Raw genomic sequence first — 12878 nt, 5'->3', positions numbered from 1 at the left:
TGCTTGGAAACTTTTACATGCATACCAGAGTTGCTATCCTGTGTTCAAGAGAGAGAGAGAGAAAAAAAAAAGATACCCATGCAAAGGAGAAAAACAGAACTCCAGTACACAAAACATGCATGTATGTGTGCACCCAAAGAAAGGAAACAAGTGAAACCCATCACCACTATACTACATACTGCCTATGAACTCCCCTGTTTATATTCTGTTTGCTAGCTCTCTTTTTGCTGGTTACTTTGAACTGAATCTGAAATTCTGTGGGAAAGCTGCGTGGGAGAATGGAGGATGTCTGAAGTGCTTATATCTCTCTGTGTTACCGAGGATACATGCTACAGTTCTGTGCAAACTGAAATTTTCTAAGCAATGAACACATGGGCTACAGACAGAAGTTACACATAAACCGGTTTAAGTGATCAGCAGCTGGTTTAAACCTGTAACAGAACAAAAGCTCAGTGCACATAAACCACTTTCAAAATGGCTGAAACTGGTTTAAGATAAACCTGGTTGAATGTAATATCAAACTTAACTGAATTGGGTCAAACTGGTTTATGAAACTTCTGTCCCAGACCCCTTCCTGGTAAAGTTAAATCAGAGTCCCCCAGCATCCCAGCATACTCTCCAGCCCTGGGCTGGGCTGTGCTGTCTGCTCCAGCAGAGAAGGGGCGGGATGGGGAGGAGGAGGGGAGAGGGAGAAAAGGGGAGAGAGAGAGAAGCAGGGGCTGCCCCCCTTCCAAGGCAAACCCTGGCTGGGGTCTGGGGCTGGGGGGGCAGTTAAACCCCACTTCCCCTGTGTACAGAGCTGCCCTGCCCTGCTAAACTTACTGAAAGCTACTGCTGGCTGCAACTGTGGACTATAAATCCCACAGACACCTGGAAGCAGGAAGAGAAAGTGACGAGCAACCCTGCAGAGTTCTGCTACTGTAAGTCTGGTCTGCAAATCCCAGAGATCTCAGGGGGCAGCAAGGAAAGGAAGTGCCAGAGCAAGAAAAGGAAGTGCTATGCTCTAATGTCCCCTCGCTTCTGGCCTGAGCCACTGCAGGCACATGGCTGTGTTTCCTGAATCAAAGGTAAATGTGCGTCCAGTTGTTTCTCAGTTTAATCTTTGCAGCTTAGACCAACTTGCAACGACTGAATCGATTCAGCCTCACGCTTTTTGACTATCTGTACTTAGCCCTCATGCCCAGGTATAACCATACTATGTTCCCTTCCATCTTCTAACAAAATATTCAAATAATTTCTGGTTTGCTGTGTAAGAGCAGAAGCTATGGACTGAGTTGAACAGTTGTTGATTCAGACAGCTTTAACCACAGAATACTGGACCATGGCTGCTGACTCTCCAGAATACTTTCCTTTGCTCACCATCATCACCTCTGTCTTCCTCAGGTTCAGCTTCAGCCAGCTGTTCTTCATCCATGAGCTGGCCTCATTCAGCTTGGTGGTAAGACAACAATCATACATGCTAGATCTGTGTGTTTTCTGCATATTCCTGTCACTTGAGCCCATGCTGTCTAATTCACCTAGGGGCTCCATGTCAATATCAAAAAGACTTGAAAGAAAATAAATTTGTGTAGGGCGATGCAGTAATGATTCACCGTAACCTTGAACCCTTTTCCAGTATGAATAGTGAGGTTGTTTTTTCCACAATGACACCCTTGTGGAAGGAGAATGGGAGATGCTCTTATCATTTAGTTATGTCTGAGTTCAAGCTATGAGCAGCTCCTGACCAGCAGCCAGCAGCAAAGCAGGAAAAACAAGGTTGGGCTCCACAATCCCTCTTTGTAAGACAGTGCAGCCCTGGTGCAGCCTGAATCCTAGCAGTGGCCCTGTGCTGGAAATACAGCAAGATAGGGGAAGGGTCACAGCCTTGCTCCCATTGTCCACATTCCCAAAACTTTCAAAGGTGAAATGCAAGCAGAGGCCCAGAGGCCCTTCCACATCGTGCAGGCAGTGCTTTCAGGGCTCTTGAGATCCTCTGCTGCTTGGGTGGTAGTACTGGGCCAGGTCATAGGTAGATCCAGGATTGGGGTAAGTGGCTACAGTCCCTTTGACTGTGTGGCACATGCACAATGAGCATGTAACACTGCCAAAGGGGGTGCAGCTGCACACCCTCACTGCAATCCTGGATCCAAGTGAGCTCTCTGATAGCTCTGAGCTCACAGGTTGGTCAACACAGGTTCTGGCTGGAGTTCCTGATTTTGCAAGATTCCAGAGCCCAAGGGGTAGGCAATACTGCTGTTCATCCTTCCTCTCCTGCTGTCCGTATTCAGCAGCAGGGACAAAGACAAGATCAAGGCAGATCTAGGATTTCCCAAAGAGGGTGTGGGAGCAGAAACCAACACTGCAAAGGTGGCTGTACCCCTTGCTCCCAGCCTCTTTTGCCCCATCAGTGTGGGCAGACCTTGATGGGAGAGCCATTGGGGAGTTTCTGAAGTCATAAAGTAGCTGAAAATACCGCCTCCCTGCTCAGAGGTGGCCCTCTCCTCCCCCCCCCCACACACACATGCTGCTGCTGCCTCCTCCATGGTTAGGTGTCAGGGAAGTTCCAGAGCCAGCTGGGCTGAGCAGGGCCTGGGGTCAGCTGGGGAGGAGACAGCAGCAATAGTGAAAGAAAGTTCCCCACAACCTGCCTGGTCACAGAACAGGAGAAGAGGAATGTGCATCTATCCCTGCTGTCATTGTCCCTATCCCCAGATGAGCCCACCTCCTGTGCAGCAGGAAGGGATGACTCTGGTGCTTCTCTGTCATCCAGACTTTTGAAAGTCACTCCCAGCTTACCCTTAAGACTGAGCTGCAGTGAAGAGGACCCACCCACTTTTTGTATCAACAGTTATTCAAAGGCTCAGAGAGGAATAATTTGGAATAAACTGCATTTAGGTGCATAAGTCCATTCTTGTGCCAAATAGGTAGAACAGAATCCTGCTGTAGGTTTCCATCATGTTTCACTGCATATTAAATCATAGAGCCTTTTCCAACCATTTCAGTGCCATCAGCCTAGTTATTTTTTAAAAATATAATCACTTATATAAGTTCAAACTCGTATTAAATTACATTTGAAGATGATCCAAGAGAAATACACATGAACAGAACCCTCAGGGTTAATACTCTAATTATGTCCTCAGCTTGAATGCTTCTAGTGTCCTATCAAAATCGATCAACAGAGGGGTCTTGTGGAAGATCCAGATGACATCTGGATGCCTGCCAAAATTTGTTACCATTATCAGATTCTTCAAAAAAGACATGACAACAATCATCCTATGCAGTGGCTTGAAAAAGACCCCTTCACTGCTGGAACTGGAGGCAAGCAAGAGTGTATGATTGCATCAACGCTCTTGACCCTCTATATTGCAGCTATTCTGCATCTAATTACTGATAGAATTCCATCTGAGTGCCCAGAATCTGGAATGGGCTCCCAAGGGAGGTAGTGCTGTCCCCTATTCTGGGGGTCTTCAAGAGGAGGTTAGATAGGCATCTGGCTGGGGCCATCTGAACCCAGCACTCTTTCCTGCCTATGCAGGGGGTCGGACTCAATGATCTATTGAGGTCCCTTCCAACCCTAACATCTATGAATCTAGAGTCAGCATCCAGGATATCTCACGGATGGGAATCTCTTTATCATCAACTAGTCATGTTCCAAAATCCAAGGCAACTAACACTTTCCTTACTAAATATGCTGATAATTGTATTGTGTGTGTCCACTCAATTAGAGAGCTCCAGGTACTTCCTGATTGCTTTTGTAAAGCTTGGACTCACTGGGTATGTCTACATGAGATGCTTTACTATGCAGTACTAATCAATGCACAATAAAGTATCACCATCAACAGGTGCACACCATTCACTGCACAGTAAATTACTCTACTGTGCAGTTAGCTATTACCTGTTAATACAAGTAGTAAACTACCGTATTTTTCGGACCATAAGACGCACCTGACCATAAGACGCACCCAGTTTTTATGGCAGGAGAGACTGTGTGTGCCGGTGGCCGGCCATTTTTATTGCCGGCTCCCGGCCACCGGCACGGGCGCCGGCTTCCGGTGTAAACAAGCGGCGGATGTCCCGCTCGGGCTCCGCCGCCTCCGCGGGCAAGCTCCGCCCTGTCTCCCCGGGACACGGCATAAACAAGCGGCGGGTGTCCCGCTCGGGCTCCGCCGCCTCCGCGGGCAAGCTCCGCCCCGTCTCCCCGGGACACACACCTTCGGATCATAAGACACACCCTCATTTTCCCCCCACTTTTGGGGGGGAAAAAGTGCATCTTATGGTCCGAAAAATACGGTAACTACTACATTTGTAGATGTAAACAAAAGTAAACATACATGATAGTATAGAACACCAGATAAGATCTGCCAGGACTGCCTTCAAGTGCTTCTGATTATGATGACATCAGGACCCAAGTCAAACTTCTCACCTACCAGGTTGTTCTTACCCCATCCTGTAGTATGGGTATGTCACTTGGATAACACATTGGAAATACCTGAAAGCTTTGGAACGTTACCCTGAGTGATGTCTTTGGAAAATCTTCTGTATCATTTGGAAGGACAGAAAAATGAAAGCCAGTGTTTTGGTTCAAGGAAATACCACCACCATTGAAACTAAGTTTATACAGATCTAGCAAGCAGCTGGACAGGACATCATAAGGATGTCTGACAACTGGCTCCCAAAATAGATCCTATATGCTCCCAACTCACCAATGGTCACCAAAAGGAGCAAAAGGAGAAATTAAAGAACACTTTGAAAGCCAGTCTGAAGAATTGCGATATTAACATTAATACCTAGGAGACTTAAGCACTAAATCATTCCCAATGATACTATGATGGATGACAAGGCCTCTATCATTTCGAGCATATTCATCTCACACTACAGGTGGGTAGACAAGAAAGACCAAGGGAAAGAACCATGATCCAATATCACCAAGATCTACTCCTTCCTCCCAGAATTATTTGCCAAATCTGCAACCAAATGTGCAGATCACAGATTGGCCTCCTTGGTCATCTATGGACTCACTGATGACTTCCCTGTTTACTGAAAGACTGTCATCCTTGTATTGAGGGACTGCCATTGAACAAGTGTCCCATACATTTCAGATTTAAAATCATTATTGAGAAATGTTAACATTAGTTGACCTGGCTTTCATAGATGTAGATTAATTTATAGGGTGCCAGACTTGGCAGAACATAGCACTTCACTACTGAGAGGCTCAACAGATCTGAAAACAGTGGCTAATGCACAAACATTTTCTCATACTACAAATTCACTAATCTATCGTCTTGTCTCCAGCGACCCATAGTAGTGATTGTTGACAAACAGCTTTCTTATGTAAATAAGAGATCTGATGATATGAGAGAAATGATTATTTAACAATTTAAGTATACTACAAAGCTCTAAGAGAAAAGTGTTCAGGCAAACATTCCATGCCCTCTATCCCAAATATCTAAATGCTATGTAATGTGGTATAATGGGATAAATGAACGATAGTGTGGTGTGACAATGCTTCATCCTATGCTACTACACTACAGTGCACATTTGCTGTCTTGTTCTTTAGGGCATAGTTAGAGCAAGACTCCTCTAGACCTTTTGTTAAATTAATATTGTCATAAGAACACAGTTGCCATGCTGAATCACATTCATATTCCATTTAGTCTAGTCAAGCATTCTATCTCTAATAGTGACTAGCATTAAGTTCTGCACACGATTTTGCCCATAGTAGGCACTGGTGATTATCTGCCCACATGAAAGTCTCATAATAACCACTCTGAAGAGTGATTTTCTCTCTTGAACAAATCTTAGTAATTATTAACCATTATTATCCATATACCTATTAAATTGTTCAAATCTTGCTATGTTATTTGTTTCAATGACATTATATGGCAACAAGTTCTACAAGGAAGCTATACAATTCATGAAAAATACTTCCTTTTATATTTAACATTATAAAGTCATCTAAATATTATGATTGATTCTGCACATCAAACCTGCAACAAAACAAAGTTTCTCCAAAAAATGCCAACAGCAGGAGGGCATCCTTGAATAGACTAATTTACTACATTATTTCCTTATTCTGTGACACTAAAAACTGAACAACGGTCTATTTATGCATCTTTCTGAACTGAGCTGCAAGATTCTCTCCACCCAGCACTCCAAACAGAATACCTTCTTTCTCAATAACTCTTGTCAAACATTTTTTCAAAAGCTGTCATGCATGCAGCTTTTATAGCTTTCTAAGGATTTCTATGTTGGTGGTTCTGACTTTTTTAATTTGTCTCTTTGGGTGGTTTTATTCAAGCCCTGGCTTCCTTTATACATGCTAATATTGCCAAAACTTCAATTAATTTTGATGATGCCTTCTTTTTTTGCATTCATCCAATAAATTAGAAGTCAGTATTACACTTTGGGTGACTTCTATGTGGTTTAGCACAGGCAAGCATGCATCTTGACATGGAGGGTCTAGGGTCCTTCCCACCTCAGGTTCATGGAGACAGTTTAGCAAGTCTTCATCATGAACAGTGTTATGGTATGGCTGTACCCCGCTTCCACCACCGTGGCTGTCTCTGGATGAGCCCAGCAACTTGTGCAGCTTTTCTCTGTAGCTGGAGCCACTAGGCCAGCAGGGGACACAGGAAGAAGAAACCCACCCTCTGCCAGCTGAGCCCAGCATTCTGCCAGCAGCTGCTCCACACAGCCACCTCATTTTCCATGAAGCCCCATGAGGTGAGAGGAGCAGCTCTTGGGTTTTCCCATGTCCAGATCAACTGGGGACAGCAACGGTGGGCAGGTCCACTTTCCTGTGCCTGCTTCCACTGACACAAGGGCTCCACCTACAGGTGACACGTAGGGGGCATGTGCCCTCCCCCCCCCCCGAGACTGGCCCTCACTGGCCAGGGGGTGGGGGTGCTGAGAGAAGCCCCCCTGAGATTGGTGGGGGAAGGGCACTTCCAGTTTTGCCGCCAGTGCTTCTGGGGTCGGCAATCAGCTTCTGGGGGACTCTCACCCCCCATCGGCCACAGGTGCTGCCCAAGACTCAGGAGGTACCAATCGCCCATGGCTCCAGCCATGCTTCACCTCCATTTCCCCATCATCGGAGGGGCAGCATGCTACATTCCACATTCCCTTTTCGTGAATCCTGGACCCAGCTATGTTCATCAGTACACAAAATCAGGTGGGGTCACCAGGGGAGAAAAGCCACCAACTAAGAAAGCTCCCCAATTCTGAGAAGGTTTGTAAGGAGTCCACACTGCTCCCAAAATAGCTCATGACTAGGGATCCTGGTTTTCTCTGTTTAAAAATCCCAAATTCGCTGATAAAAAATTCCAAATTATTTGAGTAAAAACTCCAAAATCTGCATTTTTCCATGATTAAAATGAAAAGCCACTACACTACATAGAGGTATCAATTGAACATAATGTTTTGTTGATATATTTACAGTCTTAAACCAATTAGGAAGCCTGCCTCTGCCTCAATCATTATAATAAAATAAATTCTAAATACCTATATATTTTGGCATTTGACTTTGGTTTTTTGACCATGGAAAATCAGAGCTCTCCCTGCCCCCTTCACTCACCAGGAGGCTGGTCCAGCTGCAGCACTCCCCCTCCACTGCTTTGTGGTGCTGAGCAGTTCTGATATGCCCTGCCCATGCCGCTGACCGTTGCTCCTGAACCACGGCCCCCTGGCCCCTCAGCTGTGCTAGAGGGGGCCCTCAGCTGCTCCCCGCCCCACCTGGCCTCACAGGATGATGATCTGTGGGGACATAGCAGGGATGGCCTCCAGCGTGAGAGGCATATACCACACCTCATACAGAAGCACAGGCAGCGGCTGGGGCACTACATGTTGCCCCGCACCACCATCTGGGGCTGGGGTGCAGTGTGTATGACCAGTGCTGTGCTCCACAGCAGCAGCATTAAGCCAAACATGGCTCTGGCCTGGGCCACTGCAGGGGCAGGCATCTCTAGCCAGGCACTGTTGGCAACAGCACAGAGCTGGGCTTGCAGGCAGCACTGAGCATTGCCTCAGTCTCCCTTGCCCAGATACAGTCCCATGGCAACAACATCCACATGGCACCCCCTACCTCCTATAGCTCTCACCCTGCTCCTCCCACCCCGAAGCAGCTCCTTGCAGGCTGGAAGGCTGCCAGCCTGCAAAAGGCAACCCGTGGTTTCCCACATTTCTTTCCTTTAAAGGGGAAATATGCGTTTTTCTCCTTTAAGTGAGAAAAATCCACATTTTTCCACAGTGAAGGGAAAACCTGGATCCGTGCTCATGACCAAATGCAGCTGGGCAATTCACTGATGCAATACAACCCTCCATGGACTTCCTTAATAGGTCTCATATGAAATTCCAACCATAACTTAAAGTTGCTCTCCTGCCAATTGAAATCCCTATGTAAGTTCAGTGCCACTGAACTGAGAAAAAATATGGAGGTGCCTTGAGTCTAAACAGTATGAGAATCACTGTCCTAGTGAAATTAATTTCAGAAGAATGCATAGTGAAAAGGCAGTGAAGCTATTGCATGCACTACCAACAAGGGGCAGATCCAGGCAGTGCAGCAGTGCAGTCATACCCCTCTTCTGCCATCCCCACTGTCCCTGGGTGACCTGGGCATGGAGGGAACCCCATAGCCACTTCTGCCCTGCTCCACCCACCGGTTGCAGCCATGTGGGTTATCAGGCTTGGCAGTGGACAGCAGTGGTAGTGAGTAGGCAGGTTTTTTCTTCCTATACCTCCTTTTTGCCATTCCCCAGTTGTGATCCCTTCTAGTGGGGAATAGGTTTTTCCTTCCAGCACCTGTCTGCCACTGCCACTGCCACTGCCCCGGGCTGATAGGGGCACACAGGGAGCCCCCCAGTCACTGTTGCCCTGCTCCAGCCACAGGCTACAGGGAGGAGCTATGCAGGGAGCCCAGTTCAGCTTGGGACAGCAGTGGCAGCATGCGCATTCCTCCTTCCAGTGCCTGCTCCTGGATACATGTGGGCAATAGGAGCTGGCAGGGAAAAGTCACTTGGAAGGAAGAACCCATGCACTGTCCCCAGCCCATCCCAGCTCCCTGCAAAGCTGCCTCCTACAGCTCCTGGCTGGAGCATGGCAAGAGAGGCTGTGGGACTCTCCCTGTCCCCAAATCAAGCCAGCTCCTTTATGCACTTGCTCCCTGCAAGGCTCCTCTACGTTCTCTGCCAGCCCAGGGGCTGCAGGAACATCCATCCCCGCCCCGCCATGGTCTGGATCTGCCCATGATTACCAGTGAAATGTGAAAGCCAGCAAGTTTCCAGCTGAAGGAACACACCTTGACAGGTTGCAACGGTGGGCAGAGGAGAATAGGATGGGGTTTAACACTGATAAGTGCAAGGTGTTGCACATGGGGAGGAAGAACCGGCACCACACTTACAGGTTGGGGAACTCCCCTCTTGCCAGCACGGAGATGGAAAAGGATCTTGGAGTCGTCATTGACTCCACGATGAACATGGGCCGGCAGTGTGGGGAGGCAGTCAAGAAGGCCAACTGTACCCTATCATGCATCCACAGATGCATCTCGAGCAGGTCCAGGGAGGTGATCCTCCCCCTCTATGCGGCACTGGTCAGGCCGCAGCTGGAGTACTGCGTCCAGTTCTGGGCGCCACACTTCAAGAGGGACGTGGACGATATGGAAAGAGTTCAGAGGAGGGCCACTCGTATGATCAGGGGTCAGCAGGGCAGGCCTTATGAGGAGAGGCTATGGGACCTGAACCTGTTTAGCCTCCACAAGAGAAGGTTAAGGGGGGACCTTGTGGCCTGCTACAAACTGGTCAGGGGGGATCAGCAGGTATTGGGGGAGTCCCTGTTCCCCCGTGCGCTGCCAGGAGTGACCAGGAATAACGGTCACAAGCTGGCGGAGGGTAAGTTTAGATTAGATATTAGGAGGCGCTACTTCACAGTCAGGGCGGCTAGGGCCTGGAACCAGCTTCCAGGGGAAGTGGTGCAGGCTCCTAGCCTGGGGATTTTTAAAAGGAAGTTAGATGAGCACCTTGCCGGGGTCATCTGACCCCAGTGCTCTTTCCTGCCAAGGCAGGGGGTCGGACTACATGATCTACCTAGGTCCCTTCCGACTCTAGCTACTATGAAACTATGAAACTAAACCTACTGTCATAGCTCAAACCATAAACCAACTGGACATAAACTTCCAGAAAACATTTCCTAACACTCTCCAAATAATTATATTCAGAACCTGAATATATTCATTAATTTGGGTGCCAGTGCAGAGTGCTATAAAATGCTACAAATACAGAAATCTGTCTTTATCATGGAGCTGCATATTGCTGGACCTTACCAAAAAGGGAGGATTTGTCTAATGAGGAGTGAATGAAGAACTCAGAACATTGCTGAGTCTAGCCTATTGCACTGTTAGAGTCTAGGCAATACAAAACACCCACTCAAATATCAATTGCTGCCCCTGTTGAACCCTCCTGTTCTGACAATCAAAGTAGTTTGGAGGCAATTCACCTCTCCTTTTCCTTTGATTAAGCTTTTTAGAAGTGTCCCTAGATGAAACAGAAAAAACACCTTTAAGATCCTGTTAAATTTACAACAGCTGATGTTCATAAAATAGTGTAGGCTTATCCTTTATTTAGAATCAAAAGGATTCACTCCCTATTAGTGCTTGTTGGTGGTGGTTTAGTGACAGCACCATCCTAAGTGTGTGCCTCTCTATGAATTTCAGCATCAAAAACTTTTCAAATGGAAAATTCCAACACATTCACCAGCAAAACACTTGCCAGAGACAGCCTCTGCCTGAGTTGTACTTTCACCTTATTTTTGTGCATCAAGAAAATTTGGTTACTTAGGAGAATAGAACGAGCTACTGAGATATAAGGCAGGGGCAGGAAAATGCTTCAAGGGATGACCAGAACTGAGATCTGGAAAAAAAAAAGTGCCTGAAGCAGGAGGAGGGGTGTAGGTTGTAGCCCTGTTGATCTAAGGCAGTGGTAGGCAACCCCTGGCACTGGTGCCAGAGCATGGCACTTGAAGACATTTTGCTTGGCACGTGTGCCTCTGGGTGGATGGCGGGGAAGGGGCCGGGGCTGCGTGGCCACAACAAGGATCAGGCCCTTCGTGGCTCCCCCGCCATCTGCCCTTGGCACGCCAACACCTTTCACATTGAAATTGTGGGTGTTTTTGGCACGCTGCCCAAACACGTTGCCGATCCCTGATCTAAGGGCCTAGGCAGAGGAGATGAATATGATCTTTCTTATTAGACCAAGCTGGTTTAGTAAAATCGTTGGCCCGAAGCAGGAAGAGGCTCTGGCGCTTCCTCTGTCACGCTCACATCAAGCCCGTTGGAATCGAAACGCACCTCAGTTTCCAGCCACGTCCTTATTTCCAGGCAGCTGCTAGTTAAGTAACAGCTCCTCTCTTCCCTGCCGCCCCCGCCGATGCCTTCGTCCCCAAACTGCTGCTCAGCCAGTGTCACGACACCCAGCCGAGCCCGGAGCTGGTGCGTTTATTTCTAGCCAGGGGGAAGAGGAGAAGCAAGCAGCCTCCCTGGCCCCCGGGGCAAGCAGCGGGGTGTCCGCGGGGAGCCGGGACCTTCCCTCCCGCCCTCCCCCCCAGTCTCCCCGGCTCTGCAGCAGGTCGCAGCGGCCCGGGCCCCTCCGCCCCTCACCTTGATGAGCTTGCAGCGGATCTGGGCGGACACCATGTGGCTGTTGCGCAGGTTGCCCACGCGGAACATGAGGCAGAGCTTGCCGTCCCGCCGCGAGATGACTGCGGCGCGGCTGAACACGAGCGTCTCGGCCCGCTTCTTGGGCTGGGACATCTTGATGAACATGCAGCCGATGAGGAAGGCGTCCACGATGGAGCCGAGCAGCGACTGGAAGAGGAAGAGCACGATGCCCTCGGGGCAGCGCTCCGTGATGTAGCGGTGCCCGTAGCCGATGGTGGCCTCGGTCTCGATGAAGAAGAGGAAGGCGGACGGGAAGTTGTACACGTTGGCCACGCAGGGGCTGTAGCCCGCGTCGTGCGCGCGGTGCAGGTCCCCGCGGAGGTAGGCGATGCCCCACCACATGGAGGCCATGACGAGCCAGGCCACCGTGTAGGTCAGCAGGAAGATGAGCAGGTTCCAGCGCCACTTGAGGTCCACCAGCGTGGTGAAGAGGTCGGAGAGGTAGCGGCTGCTCTCGCCGCCCAGGTTGCCGTGCTGCACGTTGCAGCGCCCGTTCTTGTCCACGAAGCGCTGGCGCTGCCGCCGGCCCCGCCGCGCCGCCCCCGCCGCCTCGTACTCCTCGCCCAACTTTCTGCGCGCCGCCGACATCCCGCCCGTCTGCGCCCGCACCCGCCGGGCGGCCCCGGGGCCGGCGCGCGCGGGGCGGGGAGGAGCCCGCGCCCGCCCCCAAGGCTGGCGCCGAGCGACTGGCCGGCGCCGCGGCGGGGGGGCCCGGGCGCGGGAGCAGCGGCCCCGGCGCCGCCTCCGGGCACCGGGCGCGGGAGACGGCCTCCTCACGCCGCCCGAGCGCGCGCCGGCTGCGCGACAGGAGCGGAGTGAGCCGCGCGGTGACTCATCCCGCCGCCCGGCCCCGGGGACGCGCGCCGCGAGCCGGCCGCCTCCGCTCCCACGCGAGGGAGGCGTCTCGGGGCCTGCCCGAGGGCACCTGCCGCGGCTGAGGCGCAAGGAGGTGCAAACCGGGGTGGGCATGTGCAGCCCTGTCTCAAGAAGCTTCAGGTGCGGCTTGGCTTGAGAGGGGGAACCGTGCATCGCAGGACGGTGTCATCCGCTTGCCGCCACCCCGCCTTTTCTTCATGCGAGGCTGGGGGTAGCTTGTCACAAATCGCTAGCGTTTGAATCCGGCGGTCAGTGCGTGAGTGGTGATGGCGCTGGGTGGCGTCATTTCCAGGCCTCGTTTTCAGGTGTGACCCTGGCT

At 50.2% G+C, this 12878-nt stretch overlaps 1 protein-coding gene across 1 annotated transcript in view; it reads right to left on the bottom strand.

The window, feature by feature from the left end:
* Positions 1–12309, bottom strand: part of LOC149866752 (G protein-activated inward rectifier potassium channel 1-like) — a 41562-nt gene extending 29253 nt beyond the window's left edge. The window contains exon 1 of the mRNA XM_090044104.1: positions 11624–12309. Within this exon, the coding sequence (XP_089900230.1) occupies positions 11624–12271 (648 nt within the window). The 5' untranslated portion in view covers positions 12272–12309. The remainder of the gene's footprint in view (positions 1–11623) is intronic.
* Positions 12310–12878: the final 569 nt, after the last annotated feature.

Source organism: Crocodylus siamensis, chromosome 4 (genome assembly GCF_052110815.1).
Source record: "Crocodylus siamensis isolate JL-2025a chromosome 4, ASM5211081v1, whole genome shotgun sequence".
In the NCBI taxonomy this organism is placed as follows: Eukaryota; Metazoa; Chordata; order Crocodylia; family Crocodylidae; genus Crocodylus; species Crocodylus siamensis.
The sequence above is the reverse complement of the archived record's forward strand: the minus strand, read 5'-3'. Positions and strand labels throughout refer to the sequence as shown.